This window comes from Sander lucioperca, chromosome 24 (genome assembly GCF_008315115.2).
Source record: "Sander lucioperca isolate FBNREF2018 chromosome 24, SLUC_FBN_1.2, whole genome shotgun sequence".
NCBI classification, from domain to species: Eukaryota; Metazoa; Chordata; class Actinopteri; order Perciformes; family Percidae; genus Sander; species Sander lucioperca.
The window spans coordinates 2874729-2893900 of record NC_050196.1 but is presented as its reverse complement, the minus strand read 5'-3'; the positions used below and the strand labels follow the sequence as shown (position 1 = coordinate 2893900).

General features: G+C 41.9%; 2 protein-coding genes and 1 pseudogene across 2 annotated transcripts; 1 reads left to right on the top strand and 2 right to left on the bottom strand.

The window, feature by feature from the left end:
- Window positions 1–5075: 5075 nt before the first annotated feature.
- LOC118494507 lies at window positions 5076–6513 on the bottom strand (annotated as a pseudogene).
- Window positions 6514–12281: 5768 nt separating this feature from the next.
- LOC116040302 (trace amine-associated receptor 7a-like) lies at window positions 12282–13513 on the top strand. The gene has a single exon (XM_035998811.1). It carries the CDS (start codon window positions 12282–12284, stop codon window positions 13023–13025), a length of 744 nt encoding a protein of 247 aa, XP_035854704.1. The 3' UTR covers window positions 13026–13513.
- A 1374-nt stretch (window positions 13514–14887) lies between these two features.
- Window positions 14888–16829, bottom strand: LOC118494467. The gene is made up of 2 exons (XM_035998664.1): window positions 15817–16829; window positions 14888–14934 (listed from the first exon to the last, which is right to left on the bottom strand). Exons 1-2 carry the CDS (start codon window positions 16808–16810, stop codon window positions 14927–14929), a joined length of 1002 nt encoding a protein of 333 aa, XP_035854557.1. The 5' UTR covers window positions 16811–16829; the 3' UTR covers window positions 14888–14926.
- Between the last annotated feature and the right edge of the window lie 2343 nt (window positions 16830–19172).

Sequence of the window (19172 nt, the reverse complement as noted above, 5' to 3'; positions counted from 1 at the left end):
GAAGAAAAACAAACATCAGCATGAACCATTAACATATGATGTAATCATTACTGAACAGTGATGTTTTTCAGTTGATATTGTGTCTGACAATGTAATAATTTAATCAATCAGAATTTTTTGGATGTTTTAAAATATAAAGGGATTCAACTGCCATGTGTAATGTGAGAGGGGTTGCTGCCAGTCACAAATCCACAGAGAATTATCTCCTGACTCTGCAGCTCCTCACAGCTATACAGAGTGTTTAACTCACTGGTATTTTGGTTTTAAGGCCCAAACCTTTACTGTTTTTGTTCACTCTCACAGCTCTTATAATAATAATAATAATAATAATAATAATAATACCATACATTTATATAGCGCTTTATCATAGACACTCAAAGTGCTTCGGGGGGGACCACGCTCTTCCACCACCAATATGCCTTATGATGCCAGACGCTCACCTCTCATCAGAGTCCATTTCAGGACTCTAAAACCCACTGTACCAAAGAGTTTGGTGTAGCTCAGCAGCAAATAGACAGTTAGAGACTGGCTGGTGAATAAAGTGGATGATTTAGCAAGTTAAGAGGGTTAGGGTTAGGGGTGATGTGCTGCTGGAGTACACCAAAATGTACGGAAGGGGCCATAGCAATTGAACAAAGCATTAAATAAGGACACAAAGTATGAGAGCGCCAAATTCCTTGTAAGAAAGCAGGTTGGGGTGGTGGGTGGGTCAAACAAACACAGGACTTTCAGCCAGGAGACCGGGGTCCGTGTCCTGTTTGAAGATAAAAGTAGTGGGGCGTATTTTCTTGCCAACAATAGGGCGTTAATTCATATAATGGCTATGGGTCGTATTAGAGGGTAGGAATAAAAAAAAAACTATATTGTCATATGGTTTGGAAGACTTGTTTGACCCTTTATTATCCTACTGGTTCTACTTCTCCATCTTTTGGTCCTGCAGGGTGGGTGGGTAAGATCCAATGGTGTTATTTTTTAGTGCTTAACAACAAGACTGCACCAGCCAAATTCAATCAGACTGCAAAGGAGAGGATAGATGATAGGTGGGAAGGCCTGAGGCTTGCTGACTGCTGGGCTATGCTCGCAGGTCGAGAATCAGAATAGTTATAAGTCAGCAGGAAACCAAGCAGGGGGCTAGCGGGCAACCTGTTTGACTCCAGAGAGGTGATAGAGGGCCCATAGAAGCACTGGAGGTCTGGGAGCAGAGGTTGGAAGATTCAGAGGAGACAGGCTCAGGAGAGCCAGGTTCTGGAGCAGAGCCTTCATACAACCTCCACTTAAAGAATTAAACTTAAACTGTAACGGCTGCTGTCAAGACAGTTAACACACGGTGACCGGTTCCCAACTCAGTTCAATTGTCATGTAACTGGTTGGCGGTTAGCAGTCGGCGGCCGGCCACCATATATACGGTAAATGCCATACCAATTGCATTTCTACCGGAGGATTGAGACGTAAAATTATTATTGAAAGGTTTGTAACACCCATCTGTATCTTCTGCTGTGTTGCATGCTGGAGGAAATAATTTAAAGATGCAACAATCTCTGCCAATTTACCTCAAGTTTAAACAAGCTGGAAGAGAGCAGCAGCTCCTTGTTGGTTAACATGTCATTGAACGTATAGGCTGTCATTTTAGACATGTTGTTAACATTGTGAAACAGTTGTAGTTTGGTTAGGTTTGGTTTAGGCACAAAAACCTAACTTTAGAAAAAGATCGTGGTTTGGGTTAAAATCAAACGTTACTTTCCCTCTGGTTAGTACGTGACGTTGAATGTGACAAAATGACTATAAATGGAGGGACCATCTCTCTGTGTTTGTGTGTGTGTGTGTGTGTGTGTGTGTGTGTGTGTGTGTGTGTGTAGCAGCACAGCGAGGCGACGCTGTGTTCCTGCCCGGGGGAAGAGACACTGCCGCCGGCCACGGAATTCTCCGCCTCCCGCCGCCACTGGAGCTCAGATTGCAGGTCGTAGGCGGCATATATATCATAAAACTAGGGCTGTCAGCGTTAAGGGCCGACACGATGCGATTCATTTTTTTTAATCGCATTAATCACATGCCGCCATTTATTAATTTATTTTACACTTCACTCGGCTTTGTGTCGTACCTAACAGACTACTATTTTGATCCTTTGCAGCACCGTTACTTATCATCAAGCTACCACTTCCTCCTAACACATCCTGCTGCTGCAGGCTGCAGCATGATGGAGAAAGACAGCAGCAATGAAATCCTGAATGGCGCTTTTAATTTTCCAAAACTCCCGGACGACTCGTAGACAAGCCATGTGCACATTGTGTAAAGCCGAATTAAAATATCACCGAAGCACGTCAAGCTTGAGCTACCACCTACGGAGCTAAGCATAGTAGTACAGTTAACGTGATGCTACCGCTAGCATGCTACCTGACCTGTGGATGAAACCAAATCCCAAAAAATTACTGCAGCTCTTGCGAAACGGGTGGCAACTAACTGCAGACCTGTCAGCATCGTAGAGGACTCGGGTCTTAAAGACGTACTACGGTTGGCATGTTCTGACCTGTCTCGTTGCCATCGAGGGGGACAGTAGTTTTCACGGATACACAGCCTGTACGACACGGAGAAAGCAGCCACACTGGAACTGCTGCAAGGTGCTGCAAACGCTGTCTCATTAACCGGTGATCACTGGACGTCAGTGAGTAATCAACATTATTTAGGAGTTACTAAACACTATATTGACTCTAGTAAGGATAGGGATTTTTAGTTTTTTAGTTAGGTACTTGGAAGAATTGTGCAATAATGACAGATTCACACATTTCTCTTTTGTTTACAGTAAATAAATAATTACAAATCTTAAAATCAAGTTCATAAAGTAACTTTCTTTGCATTCATTTGATTCCCAATCAAGATACACTGGTTAAAATTGCTTTCGATTGTTAATATGTACTTAAAAACTGTTCTGAAATGCAAAATAATAGAATTTTAATCATGTGATAAAATATGTGATTAATCGCGGTTAACTATAGAACTTCAGTGATTAATCACGATTAAAAAAATTAATCGTTTGACAGCCCTAGAATACAGTTAATGGTGCTGTTGTGTTCTCTGTGTTGGACCTGCTTTGAAGTGATTCAAGAACATTTTACTGACTTTTTGCCAGTGATGGAAGAAGTACTCTGATATCTTAAGTAACAGAACAGCTGTGGACAACTGCCCTGCATATTTTAAATGTGTGTCTGCATTAACACACCTGATTCTGATTAACAATCAGTCCAGTTCCAGTTAAGGAAAGTCATATTATTGAGTCAACCCAGGCTGACTCAATCAAATATAGCCAAATAGCTAGAGGAGTCATCACCTGGACAACAGCTCACTGAGATCAGTGTTTACCTTTGGACCTGAAGATTGTGAGTTCAAACGGTCACACTGTCACATCTTATACATAATCAGACATTGTTCTTTGGAAACGTTCCCTACATGTTTGAGATGTTTCAGAGCATCATCACACCTGTCTGAAATGATCAGCTCATTAGTTTGTGTCCTAGGTTAACATGCCACTGTGTACTCTGGCATTATGCTCATGTGGGGATTGGAGACACACAATCAAAGATATTTTAATTTAGAAGATTTAAATACTTAACATTCGTATAGTTATGATTATAGACCATGTATATGTAAAAATGGGAACATTTGTATTTTTTAGGGACACCTGTGACACCTGTCTATAGCCTCATTTGATCCTACAGTGTTGGTACACTGTACTTGCTTTTGGATCATTACAAAAAGTAATGCAAAATGATTATCTTAAAATAAAAGATATAGTGTCTCTTGCATCACATACATTATCAACAAGTATCTAAGTGGTCTTGAAGAGGATTCTATTTTTCTGTCTCTCATTTGGACTCGGTCTTGACCAGTCCTGGTCTTGGACTTGACAAAGGTTGACTTGACTACACCACTATCACCTTGTCATCTCAACTGCTTTACTTCAGTTCTATCCTGCAAAATATAAGTCAACAACTCCATCTTCTGGCAAGTCAGCAGAGCATTTCATGAATAACTGACAGTTTAAGTGTTCAGATAATGTAGCTCTACACTGAACAATAATTGTTGCATGTCACAGACTGCTATACTAAGGGTGTTTTTGCAGGCATCTGTCATTCAACTGGACCGAAAAGTGGACCACCAAAAAAACAGACTCAGGCTTTACCAGCTGCCTCATTTAGTTTGGTTGAATCCCACTAGGGTTGGTTTTCCCCCTTGGTGAGGTTGGTCTGGGCAGCTTTGAATGCACCAATCCCACTCAGATGCCCAGGAGTATGAAGGCTGATAAGACACCTAGTTCTGTTTTTGTTCTGGAGTTTTCAACATGTCATTATTGTCTCTTGTCATTTCACATCAGTGTGAAAAATCAATAAAAAGACACAATATTACGCTGTGAATATGTCTGTTTATTATCATATGTCACTTTACAACAAATCACTAAGCTATGTAAAATGAAATAAATGACAATAATTCTGATCATTTTCTAATAAAACTGATTTAAAATTGCAACCCATTACACTTTACATCATTTGTTAAACTTTATCTTTCTCTGTCCTATGATTACATGTTTCTCTGGAAATGTGACTGCAATGATCTGATGAACTGGAGATAATCCTGTCTTTTCAAATAATCTATTTTTTTACTTCTCGCAAAAGGGACTTCATAGTGCTTTAAATAATAGTGTCATAAAGACAAGATATGTTATACAGGGATCACATATGAATGACACTAAACAGAAATGATTACAACAACTTTGTAAGGGGCCAAGTGTCATACATGTGTGAATTTATAGCTTGCATTAAACTGAGTGATTACCCAGAAACAGTATGTGGTGCTTATGACTTTCTTTAAATGCAGCAAAGAAAAAATACTCTTTATAAGTGTCATACATGTGTAAATATGTGATTACTTAAAAAACAGTATATGGTGCTTATGACTCTCTTTAAATCCAGCAGCATCAGAGAGACAAAATACACAACAAGATAAAGCTGAAGCACAGGCCTTTCATCTATTGTTCATACACTATTTAGACTTAAAGACAGGAAAGCATATGTTCACCTTTCTGTATTTGATATTTCACTCACTGAACAGCAGGAACATATTCATTATTTTATCCTTAGACCAAGTCTGATCTCAGTCCCTCCACAGCCTCTCTACATCATGTTGGTCTCACAGGAGCCAGGCTGCAGTATCTGAAGAGTAACAATGAGTTTAACTGCTTTTCTAAACCAGGGGTAAAACAAGGCATAGATCACAGGGTTTAGACAAGAGTTACAATACAACACAAAGAGAACATAGGATGCAGATGAAGCATTAACGAAGCTGTCACCTGCAAGAGAGACAGAGTAATATGGGCAGAAACATAGTAGAAACACAACTACAAGAACACCAAGAGTCCTGGCTGCTTTCAGCTCTGATTTCTTTGCCTTTGGAGTCACTGAAAGCTGGAGTGTGACAGCTGTAATGTGAGAGCGCATGGCACGAGCCTGAGACACAGCCACGGCAAATACTCTCAGATACAGAGCTACGATGAGAATAACTGGAGCAAAAAAGGACAAAAAAACATCTACAGCTCCTATGACATAGTCAACGACAAACACACATTCTCCGTAGCAGGACTTATACCTCCCTGGTTGAGTCAGGTCATCCTTTACAAAGAGAAAGCTGTAGGAAACAGAATAGAGCCAACACAGACACACACAGAGTTTAACTCTGTTGACAGTGATTCTGGTGGTGTAATGCAGAGGGTCACAAATAGCCACATAACGGTCAACTGATATGAGCACCATGTCACCTAGTGAGGATACGGAAATGATGGTTGAAACATATTATAAAGAAAACACACAAGGTCACCAAGAAACCAGCAGGATGTTTTTCGGAGGATTTCTCCCGGCATCACCACGAGGCCCACTAGAAGGTCTGAGACAGCCAGAGAGAGGAGGAGGATGTTGGTGGGTGTGTGGAGCTGCCTGGAGGGAAAGAGAAAAGCACCATTTAACCAACAAGTCCTCATATCTATGTGACAAACAAACATGTTATGTTAGTTCTTTCTGAAACAATCGAAACAATCATTCCACAAACACTCATGAGTTTTTTCCCCCCTTATCTGTCAATAAAACAGGCCTTATTCTGAGCAGTCAGTTTGATTATCACAGTATGAGAAGAACAGGTGTTACATTACTAATAACATCATACATGGCTCCTTCAAGCATCCCACTAAGCCATGACGGTGAGACATCAAGACAGCATGCACAAAACCAGGACCCTGAAACTGACACAAAGTCTTCATAATATCTAAAACTTCAATTGTTGAGACAATCATCTTTGCCTGAAGTGGGAGACTGAGATGATGACGAGCAGGTTGAGAGCTACAGTGAGCAGAGAGATGGAGTAGAGCAAAATGTGAATGAGCATCACTTCAAACCAAGGAGGTGTCAGCTTCCTGCAGGAGGAGTTGAAGAGTTGTGGAAAGCAGAGCTCTGCTCCGTCCTGTGTCTCTGTCATCAGTGGGAGGAGAGATGCTGCAGCTCTCTGCCTCCAACTCTGTCCTACAACTGATTTATCTCTTTCTACTGCTGTCCCCACCCCTCCCTTTCTTCCTCTCAGTCTCTGTTGGACACTGATGTCCTTCCTTTTTTCCTCTACACATCACAACATCATTATCTACACTTTTTCTCTGTTCTTCTACAAATCTTTCAATAAGAATTTTACTTCTCAATCCTTTGGTTTTCTGCCTTACTGTCAATCTTCTGTGACCCAGTTTTGGGTGACAGAGCACAAAATTTAAGAGGCGGGGTTAATTTGCAAATAGAAATGAGTGAGCTTCTCTTACATTTGAGGACACAACAGATTACACTCTCCCTTCCATTTTTAAGAGGAACCGGGTGTGTAATCTGATGCAAATCATTCTCATGAATGCAATTGGTCTGAAATCTATCGTAAATACTGTGGCTGCCGACTGCTAACCGCCAACCGGTCACTTGACAGCTGAGCTGAGTTGAGGTGGGAACCGGTCACCGTGAGTTGACGGTCGTGACAGCAGCTGTTACAGTTGAGTATAGATGATAAAAGGTGACCATCAGGAGGAGTCAGCAGTTAAGTTTAGACACCAAAATGACTAGGTAAGACTTTAAAAAAAGATTGTAGTTTGGGTTAAACAGTGGTCCCCTTAAGTAGTACTCCCGGGACACAAACACATATTTTCTGGTTAAGTCTTGTGTTTTCTCCTTAACTTCTTACGTAACATGAACTATGCTCTCCAGCTAGAAAGCCCTGTGTTTTGGGACTCAAACATCCACACTGACCTCCTCCCTACGTGGATCTTCCCGGTCTTATACTGCATCAGTCTCTGTAGTGCTGACAGGAATATAACATGTGATAAACGTATGAATTACCGTGCTTTACTTTTCGTAGCTATATGTATGAATGGTTGATGAGAACGGCCTGTCTAGTTTGAACTTGCCGGGCCATCTCAGTGTCTCGACAGCTGCCTCAGTAGTTTTTATTCTGTTCCATCAGCCCCTCACTTCCCCCAGGCCTGTGCAGTTCTAAGGAACTATCCAGACAGTGGAAGTTGTATGAAAGCTCTGCTCCAGAACCTGGCTCTCCTGAGCCTGTTCCAGTCTCCTCTGAATCTTCCAACCTCTGCTCCCAGACCTCCAGTGCTTCTATGGGCCCTCTATCACCTCTCTGGAGTCAAACAGGTTACCCGCTAGTCCCCTGCTTGATTTCCTGCCGACTTATAACTATTCTGTTAACAGTCAGCAAGCCTCAGGCCTTCCCACCTATCATCTATCCTCTCCATTGCAGTCTGATTGAATTTGGCTGGTGCAGTCTTGTTGTTAAGCACTAAAAAATAACACCATTGGATCTTACCCACCCACCCTGCAGGACCAAAAGATGCAGAAGTAGAACCAGTAGGATAATAAAGGGTCAAACAAGTCTTCCAAACCATATGACAATATAGTTTTTTTTTTATTCCTACCCTCTAATACGACCCATAGCCATTATATGAATTAATGCCCTATTGTTGGCAAGAAAATACGCCCCACTACTTTAATTTTCAAACAGGACACGGACCCCGGTCTCCTGGCTGAAAGTCCTGTGTTTGTTTGACCCACCCACCACCCTTAACCTGCTTTCTTACACGGAATTTGGCGCTCTCATACTTTGTGTCCTTATTTAATGCTTTGTTCAATTGCTATGGCCCCTTCAGTACATTTTGGTGTACTCCAGCAGCACTAAAACCCTCTTTATCTGCTGAGTCTCTAACTGTCTATTTGCTGCTGAGCTACACCAAACTCTTTGGTACAGTGGGTTTAGAGTCCTGAAATGGACTCTGATGAGAGGTGAGCGTCTGGCATCATAAGGCATATTGGTGGTGGTAGAGTGTGGTCCCCCCCGAAGCACTTTGAGTGTCTATGATAAAGCGCTATATAAATGTATGGAATTATTATTATTATTATTTTAAGAGCTGTGAGAGTGAACAAAAACAGTAAAGGTTTGGGCCTTAAAACCAAAATACCAGTGAGTTAAACACTCTGTATAGCTGTGAGGAGCTGCAGAGTCAGGAGATAATTCTCTGTGGATTTGTGACTGGCAGCAACCCCTCTCACATTACACATGGCAGTTGAATCCCTTTTTATTTTAAAAAATCAAAAAGAATTCTGATTGATTAAATTATTACATTGTCAGACACAATATCAACTGAAAAAACAGTCCTGTTCAGTAATGATTACATCATATGTTAATGGTTCATGCTGATGTTTGTTTTTCTTCACACCTCTGATTGCAGTAACACCTCAGAGGTTAAGAAGTCATCATCTGACTAACTCATGCAGGTGTGAACAAACTTCTGTCCAGAGGGGTTCAGCCTTTAGGAGCCACTGATGGGCTGCAAAACATAGTTCACAGAGAGACAAATTAAATCTCACGGGACCTGTTGGGAACTGTTTGAGTGTCTGACGATGCCACTATACACAACAAAGTAAATGATCATTTAGCCCAACAAACACTGTCACTGCACAGCGAGTGTAAGCCCTACAACTCCATCCAGACAACAACACAGCTACACCAAATGTTTTTTTGTGGCATGCACGTGACTCGAAAGAGCCTAGTCCTCCTCAGACAGAGAAATATGGACAGTACTGAGAGAAATCCTCAAACCAGAGGGGCAAATTATTCTATAATTTAACATAAATTGTTGTTGCAGTGTACTTATTAATTTGTTATTTTCATTCTTTAAAAGTCACCAGAAGTACAGGAAACAAGTCTCTGAAACCGAGAGACAGAAGCCTGCTTTGGTTTCAAAGTCTTTGTGAATTGTTGAGGTATCAAAGTTAGGGAGTATGGCATCAGTGTGACTCTAAGAAACACAAAACAGCATACAAAAAAACAAGGAAAAGACAAAAGACAATTCAAAAGGGTTTTGCACATAAGTCATTCACTCTTTATTTTCCACAGGAAACATGAACTATTTGTTTTTGAACACATGAGTTTGTATTCCCTGATTTTAAAAAGGGGATGGGTACAGAAATGCATCAGTGCTTTATGTGAAACACTGATAAAAGTAGTGCAGATGAATCATAGCTGCAGCCGTTCAGATGTCACTTCACGGATCCATCTGGACATTTTTTCCGTGATTGGATCGGGGCACATTTAGGACACTTCTTTTCCACAAAGCAACGTTTGTGAAAGCAGGCCCTGCACACTGTAAAATAAGAGGCAAAATGAATACAGTTGATCATTTTATAACTACAATAATCATGTCCCTGCTTACAAAGCAGGAAGTAAGATGTAGTATGAGTGCCAGATTTTTGCCTAAGGAGGCGACTGGGGGGTGGATGTGCCAAACAAATTCAGGACTTTTGCCCAGGAGACCGGGGTTCAAAATAAAAGTTAACAACACTGATAGATCACCTTTTAAATTGACTTGCAAACTTGGCCGTTTCCAGACTTGTTGTGTGTTTGTCAACTTGTGAATTTAGGTTCAATATTCACTCTCATTTAGCTCTGTTTGGTCTCCACAAACTCCCGAGTAAGGATCTTTGGGCAGATTTTCTAATTACCCACCTCCCAATAACATATGGAAGCTTAGTTCTGGAAATAAGCCCGTTTCTATTTGATGTTATTGCTGCCCTTTTGCCTCTATCAGTCTTATATTTTGCATATCTCATTCAGGGTATTGCAAGCCTGGTGACCCCACCTAAGTCACTGGGAATTGTTTATCTACTTTTAAGAAATTTTGAAACTACTTTTACGTTGGGTTGGCTTGGTTGGAAACTTAGACTTAGTCATACTTTCAAATCTCCAGTTAGATTCTAACCCTGACCCCTAACCCTAATCTCCAGTTAGATTCTAACCCTGACCCCTAACCCTAATCTCCAGTTAGATTCTAACCCTGACCCCTAACCCTAATCTCCAGTTAGATTCTAACCCTGACCCCTAACCCTAATCTCCAGTTAGCTTTTAGCACTGACTTAATGTAGGGCCCTATGGAATCTGTCTTATAGCGTTTTTAAATTCTCAATTTCACGAATCCGTCTGTCTCGTTATCACAGAAACTATTGGGATTTTCATTAACGCTGCAATCAGTCTGTGACTGTCCCCAGCTGGGCCCTCATTGGAAAAAAACAGCACTAGCCACCGGGCTGAACAACCTTTCTAGGGGGGATCCCTGTCCTTTACTCTAAAAGTAACAAGCATGTGTCAGTGCTTACCTGGACAGCGCTTACATGTGTCATTCTGAAGAGGAAAGATGATGTCTCTTTCTCTGCAGAACTCACAGATAAAACCTCTGGCCAGACACAACTGTGTGAAGAAAGTCAGGAAGATGGTTCACATCAGACAGGTTTGATTCCACAGTGAGTGCACGGACAACAGCCTCTCAAACAACAAACAAAGATGTGATCTTTTACACCTGAGAATCTCTATTTGCTGCAGAAGGCCATGAAATACATAATGCGTTTATGTGTATAGTGAATACCGTTGCGTATGGTTTCACTGGCCCTGAACTAAGCTAAGCGCTAAAGAGGAAACATTGCTGATCTCCAACTGGCTGATTCGAGATAGGCAGCAGAGGTTTCTGGACCTATCGCTGGGATTGCTATGGAAAAAGTACACAGGGCAATACTCTGGTAAGAGCACATGATGTTTAACCAAATATCCAGCTAACTTAAATAGCTCACATTACTGTATTGTGTGAGTTAACGTCATTTATTATTGTATGTGGCGTTTTCATTTGCCAGGTGCAAATGTTTCACCAAAACAATTTCCTTCACGAGACTATTTTTGCAGAGCCACCATCTCTCCATATAGAGCTTAGCACCTCCTGAGTCAATTGTGATTGGGTTAAAGAAATTTCTCCTATCTCAGAATGCATCTGTGGTGTAGCCAGACCTTACTCCACAGGGCTGTAGAGATAGAGCTGGCAATGCAAGACTACTGTTATTAATAATAGGAGAAAAGAAAGGAAACAAGGGTAGAAAATGAGAAAAGAGAGATTGGATACAGAGACAGTGAGAAAGGCAGGGTTACAGAGAAAATGATGAAGATGATGGTGGGATGTGCAGAGTGAGGGAGGAGGAGCATCAGAGTCCAACAGGGACTGAGAGGGAGGAGGGGATGAAGAGAATGTGAGAGAGATAATTCAGTTACATGACTCAGGTTAGTTCAGAAAGCTGCCAGAGCTGCAGCTATCTGCAGATCTCTGCAGATGGAGGTTGAGGACGGAGCCCAGCTCTGCTTTCCACAGTTCCCAAACACCTCCTGCAGGAAGCCCTTGTCTCCTTGGCCTGAAACAGTTACCATTATGCTGTACTCCATCTCTCTGATCACTGTGGCTCTCAACCTGCTCATCATCATCTCTATCTCCCACTTCAGGCAGATATTAACTTCTTTGCTTCTCTCTACAGGATTTGTAACTTAAAAATGTGAACAGCTGCTGTATGTTTGGAATAATTGTCTTTTAGCTAGTACTAAAAATAATGTCCACTCTCTTACCAATACTAAGCATTGTTTCTGTCCAATGTGACGTCAACCATGTAATTTTAACTGTCTACACTTAAACATATGGTAACTACTGATGTGTTGGATTGGAAAATATTCAAACTCATGTGGATTTTTATTTTCATTTTGAATACTGGTTTAGGTTGTTTTGTCACTCTTGTTGGTTTAATGGTGCTTTTCTCTTTCCCTCCAGGCAGCTCCACACACCCACCAACATCCTCCTCCTCTCTCTGGCTGTCTCAGACCTTCTAGTGGGCCTCGTGCTGATGCCTGTAGAAGTTCCCCGAAAAACATCCTGCTGGTTTTTTGGTGACTTTGTGTGTGCTACCTATATTATTTTTTCAGGCATCATTCTCTCAGCCTCAATAGGTGACATAGTGCTCATATCAGTTGACCGTTATGTGGCTATTTGTGACCCTCTGCATTACACCACTAAAGTCACCGGGGGGAGAGTTAAACTCTGTGTTTGTCTGTGTTGGCTCTATTCTGTTTCCTACAGCTTTCTCTATTTAAAAGATCTCCCGACTCAACCAGGGAGTTATAAATCCTGCTATGGAGAATGTGTGTTTGTCATTACAAATAACTCAGGGACTGTTGAGCTTGTTTTGACCTTTATTGTTCCAGTTATTCTCATCATAGCTCTGTATCTGAGAGTATTTGCCGTGGCTGTGTCTCAGGCTCGTGCCATGCGCTCTCACATTACAGCTGTCACACTCCAGCTTTCAGTGACTCCAAAGGCAAAGAAATCAGAGCTGAAAGCAGCCAGGACTCTTGGTGTTCTTGTAGTTGTGTTTCTAATGTGTTTAGGCCCATATTACGGTGTCTTTATTGCAGGAGACAACTTGGTCAATGCTTCATTTGCATCCTTTGTGGTCCCTCTGTATTATTTGAACTCTTGTCTAAACCCTGTGATCTATGCCTTGTTTTACCCCTGGTTTAGAAAAGCAGTTAAACTCATTGTTACTCTTCAGATACTGCAGCCTGGCTCCTGTGAGACCAACATGATGTAGAGAGGCTGTAGAGAGACTGAGATCAGACTTGGTCTAAGGATAAATGAATGAATATGTTCCTGCTGTTCAGTGAGTCAAATATCAAATAGAGAAAGTGAAGATATGTTTTCCTGTCTTCAAGTCTAAATTGTGTATGAACAACAATTGAAAGGCCTGTGCTTCAGCTTCTGTTTGTTGTGTATTTGTTTTGCTCTGATGCTGCTGCATTTAAAGAAAGAGTCATAAGCACCATATACTGTTCCTATAAAACACCCATTAAATTCACACATGTATGACACATATCTTTTTTTTCCTAGGGAACCTTTTTTTCTTTGTGATAGGAAACATTTCAACCCAACACAACAAAAGAGCTACTAAAGCTTTGTAGTCATGTCACTATGTTTGTTTAAAGCATCATCCAAGTAATATTTGTCCATTTAGTTGCAAACAGAAATCACAGGCCTGCCTGGCTCCTGTTTGACGTAGAAAAGATGCCCCTGAACAGCCACACTTTCCCGTCAAGTATAGAAAAACATCAGCTGTGAACTGTAATCCCTTTATAACATTTATTGTCTTTATGACACTATGAAGTCTCTTTTGCTTGTTAAACAACAGATTATTTTAAAAAACAGGATTATCTCCAGTTCATCAGATCATTGCAGTCACATTTCCAGAGAAACATGTAATCATAGGACAGAGAAAGTTTCACAAATTATGTATAGTGTAATCGGTTGCAATTTAAAATCATTTTTTTTTAGAAAAATTATCAGAATTATTGTCATTCATTTGTTACATAGCATAGTGATTTGTTGTAAAGTGACATATGATAAACAATATTCACAATGTAATATTGTGTCTTTTTATCGATTTTTCACACTGATGTATTGAAGAGATAATAATGACATGTTGAAAACTCCAGAACAAAAACAGAACTAGGTGTCTTATCAGCCTTCATACTCCTGGGCATCTGAGTGGGATTGGTGCATTCAAAGCTGCCCAGACCAACCTCACCAAGGGGGAAAACCAACCCTAGTGGGATTCAACCAAACTAAATGAGGCAGCTGGTAAAGCCTGAGTCTGTTTTTTTGATGGTCCACTTTTTGGTCCAGTTGAATGACAGATGCCTGCATAAAAACACCCTTAGTATAGCAGTCTGTGACATGCAACAATTATTGTTCAGTGTAGAGCTACATTATCTGAACACTTAAACTGTCAGTTATTCATGAAATTCTCTGTTGACTTGCCAGAAGATGGAGCTGTTGACTTATATTTTGCAGGATAGAATTGAAGTAAAGCAGTTCTGTCAGGTCCATTAAGTCAAGAACACACATGACAATAAAAATTATTTAGGACATTTTTATTGAATAAGTTGCAATTGAAGTTGATAGATTCTGATTTGTGTATGGCTCTGTTCAGGGAGTCCTCTGACCTTTCATGAGTACCATGAAATAGCAGAGAGTCAGAGGACAGCAGCAGCATTAGGGGACACTCACATAGTTTAGGACTGGGAGAGCTGAGCTATTCCCCCCAAATAAACCACACCTGGCAATCTTCTTGGGAAATAAAAAACAAGAGGATGGAATTAGACAATTAAAAATGCTTAGGAATCTTATGAATAAATTACGAATTAATTTGGCAATATGATTCTGTTCAGATGAGTCCCCTGACCATTCATTAGCACTATGAACGTAGCAGAGAGTCGGGGGACAGCAGCAGTAGGGGACGCTCGCGCAAATTAGGCTAAGAAAGCTGAACTATTCCCCCTCAAACAGACCATAACAGGCAATCCTCCTGTGAAAATAAAACAAGATGGAATTAAGTAGCCGTTAAGCGTATCCAGAGTCAATTTAATGTAATTCAAGCAGGTGAAGCACAATGAAGGTTAAGCAGAGGAGGCACAAATGTTTATTTAGTCGAACCAATCAGGGACCTGAGCTGTTCGAGCCAGGGGGGGCAAAAAAGCCAGGGGGGGCAAAAAAAAAAAAAAAAAAAACTCATTGTAGAAGCTGAGACCTGGCCTACCACTTGGGGAACACAGCACGAGCACATATGGATAAAACAAACATGCTAAATAAACATATATGTTTATTTTTAAAGAAGATTTTAAATTACATTCTAACAATTTAACAATTCGCCCTTATGAAATCCAATCGCGGCACGGCTGTCTTGGAATGTAATAGACAGATGTGGCAGAATGCCCCGACACTTAAATTGAATTAAAATGTAACAGTGAACAATCAGTGTTGGACCTCCAGTCTGTTGAGATGATCTCCAAACGCAGAAACCAAGCGCAGTCACACCATAAACCGTTAAGACACGTTGAGAAAAAGATCCCTATTTTGCCATAATCCAATGACACGGAAAAAAGTAATCCACAGCGATCAGTAGATCCACATTGCCGTTTAAACAATGTGGAATAAACGTATAAAAGTCCAAATCTACACAAAACGCGCAATCAATTAGTAAGCTGACAGCAAATTTATATAGGCTACATGGCATTTAGGCAACCTTTATTACAACGTTGGCACGGTAAGATGTCCAGACTAGTGCAACATTCATTTTCATTTTTTGCATCCTGCATATGCGTCAACAATAGTCTCAGGTGAGAGCCAGAGCCCTGGAAAAATATTTTTTTTACTAAAGCAGTAGGCCTAGGCTATATGAAATCAGATGTATTACCTACCACAATTCAGTTGTTTTGTGTTATTTAAAATATTTATAAAATATCTGGTCATGCCATGTGCTCCCCCTGCCCACCCGCAAACTCTGCGTATGATTAAGAGCGGTTTATTTAGTCGAACCAATCAGGGACCTGAGCTCATAGCCTTCTGAGCATCAAGAATAGCCCGAACGTCAGGACGAAGGTACCGTTCATAAGCAGCAGAAGACCACCGCCCCATGGCTTTAAGGGTTAAAACCGGAGCGGATGCTGCTGCTGTAGTTGCTGCCCCAATGCGTAGAGAATGAGCTGTACAACGGTCCGGAGGCAGTCCGTAGAATTGGCAGAGGAGGCGTAGGTGAGAAGCAAACCAGGCTCTAGACATTGGTTTCCCCGCCTGCGTGACAAACAGCGGCTCCTGCAGACCAGCACTAGGACGGCACCTCAAGTAGGTCATCATGGAAATCAGAGGACAAAAGACAGTGTTAGACTCAGAAATATATACGACTACACCTTCACCATTTCTATCTGTTTTGGAGTGTTTCAGAAACAATGTGAAATGGTGATCATTAATTGAAACATCAGAAATTGTCAAATTGTGATTTGGGTCAAAGGAACATGTGCGTGAAGAAATTTCGCCACCCCTTAGAAAACCAAAAAAAGCTGTGAGAATGACCGTCTCTAACAACTGACCGGTGTAAGGCCCAAAACATCCATTCCGTAATTGTGATATGATTTGTTTAACCAAAGGTAAAGTGAAAGGGAGACGTTTATCATTGCCTCGTGGTGACTGTCTTTTGAGGCCGTTCAGCAAAAGGCGAATGGATGGGTTTTCCAAAATACTGGAGGCAGATGGATCCAGGCAGCGCAGATGGAATTGGATGCCAGCGACTGTACTTTTGATGGAAGAAGGCTGCAGTTTTCGATCCTCAAAGCAGTGGACTATAAAAGCACTAATATATGATACATTGACAGGCAGAGCAGCTACAGATACAGAAGCACAAAAGGTGATAAAATAAGACCAAGCCAAGTCATACGATTTTAATGTAGACTTAGCCAGACCCCCCCACATGTATTGCGCAGCAGAGCGCACATAAGATTGGAGAGGGTTATTCAATCTAGAATGGTTTGGCTGAAAGGAGGGCATTCCAGGCTCGATTGGGCTGCAGCTGAAAATCAAATCGAGACAAAGAATCGGCTACTTGATTACCCAAACCAGGGATATGCTCTGCGCGAAAATGATAATTCCCTAAAATTGACAGCCATGTAAGACGTCTCATGAACCTATTGATGAATGGGACAGATGAGCACCTCTTGTTAATGATATTTACAGTAGCTTCATTGTCGCAGAAAAAAAGAATTTGCTTCCTAGCCCAATGTTTACTCCAGAGAATGCAGGCTACAACAATAGGATATAGCTCTAGTAGGGCTGTCGAGGAATCACCGGCAGGTAAGGTGAGCATTTTCTCCAGCCAGGCACACGCAAACCATTCATTTTGGAAAACCCCCCCAAATCCTACGGAGGGCGCAGCATCTGTATACAGATTGAGAGCCAAAGACGATTCCATGAAATCATTAAGAAAAAAGGAAATGCCATTCCATTTATCCAAGAGCAGAGAACGAAATTTTAGCTCAGAACTTTAACGGGACCCACGGTCTTTTCCTCCGAGAGAGGAACGCCCAAATCAAAAAAGGTGCGTTTGAGTGCCAAGATAGAAGAATCCGATTTTGCGGACGGAAAATCCACCAGGAGAAAATCATCCAAAAGATTAAGGACGAACGATAACTTGTCGTTATTAAGAAGAATCCAGCACAAGGCCTCGGACAAGGTATCGAATATTTTTGGACTACTGCGACAGCCAAAAGTGAGTCTAACTGAGAAATACATTTTTTCCCTCCACCGAATGCCAAATAAATGCCACTGCGAAGGATGCAATGGCATTACTTTAAAAGCATCTGAAATATCCGCCTTTGCAAGTCAAGTTCCCCGTCCTGCCCTTTTAATGAATTTGATAGCGTCATCGACAGTGCTATAAAACAGGGAAAAAGGGGCTAAAGGAATAAAGCTATTGACGCTGTCAGCCAAACCATTGTGGGGAGCGGAAAGGTTGATGATTAAACGTTTTTTTACCCGAATATTTCCGAGTGGCGATCCCTATAGGACTTATCCTAAAAATCGAAAAAGTAGACCTATCAAATGGGCCTATCATAAAACCTTTCTTAACCTCTTTATCCAACAAGGCATCCACAGTTTCCGGCTCATGGGACGCGGACAGTAGGTTTTTACAACAGAATGACACAGCAGGCAAATGCAGCAGACCAGCAAAGAAACCATGAACAAGACCAGTCAATAAATAATTCACGAAACAGCAGTTCGGATGCTTCCTCAACGCCCGTCCGAGCCTGGGGACGTTGATGGGAGTCAATGGTTTTATTTCTTTCGCTCCGCTTTCATGAAGCGGGTTCTCCTCGGGTACACAGACTTGAGGTGGGCATCCCCACAGTATCTACAAACATGAAGATATTTACAGTTATGCATCCTACAAATATTCTCATTGAAATTATAGCAAAGAGGAGTAGCAAGGTTATTCACCTGGGTGCCAGAATTACGGCTCGGGCCAGGATGGGACATATAAGGAGTAGGCCTAGATTTAGAGCACAGGGTAGTAGAGTGTGAGAGAGAGCCACAGATGGAGCAGGACAGAATTTGGCGCCCTGTGAAATGTCTGCTTATAAGCGCGAGGTCAACCACGGACCAGTCCAGCCTTTGGTTGAAGCGTTGAATGAACATGGCTGCCTTTGCAGAAAAAGACTTATGATATTCATAAAATAATACTCCACCATAAGAGAGAGCTAGGTCGGAAATAATGGCCAGATAAGTATCAAGTTCGGCTCTGCGCGCCGGTTGAACTTCGGTGCGGAGATTAGGGTCGACGAAGGTCTGAAGGTGGGGTCGGCTTCCAGCGACGATATTCTGGCAGCCATATCAAGGAGGGAAGATTGAACATCAGACAGCGCCATAAGCACGGGGTCTCCGGCTGGAGACACGCTTGGGCCCGGACGGACACGGCCCGTTTTTTTGCAATAGGCCTGCCGACCGTCTCGGGATTCTTATGCTTCTGAACGTGCTTTTTTCCGGAGGACTGAGGAGGAGGCACTGGCAGAAAATCGACCGCTGGAACGATCAGAGAGTCACAGAGGAGGACAAATAAATCCTCGTGAGATGCGCCACTCAGAGGCTGAATATCATTCGTAAACAAGGTTTCCAGTATCTTGGCCACGGGCCAATCGCCAATGCAAGGATGAGTCGAGGTTTTACTCGCCAACTGCCGAGAGCTTCGACGGATGGCGGCGTTTTCATCCGGGCAGGCATCCTGCCCCTGGTCCAGTTGAATCGGCAATAGCCGGGTGTCATCGGAGGAGTCGATTTGCCAGGAATCCTCCTCGACAGCGGTGGAAGTCATGGCCAACAGCAGCGTGAGTAGGATCAGACGTTTGGGGCTTAACAA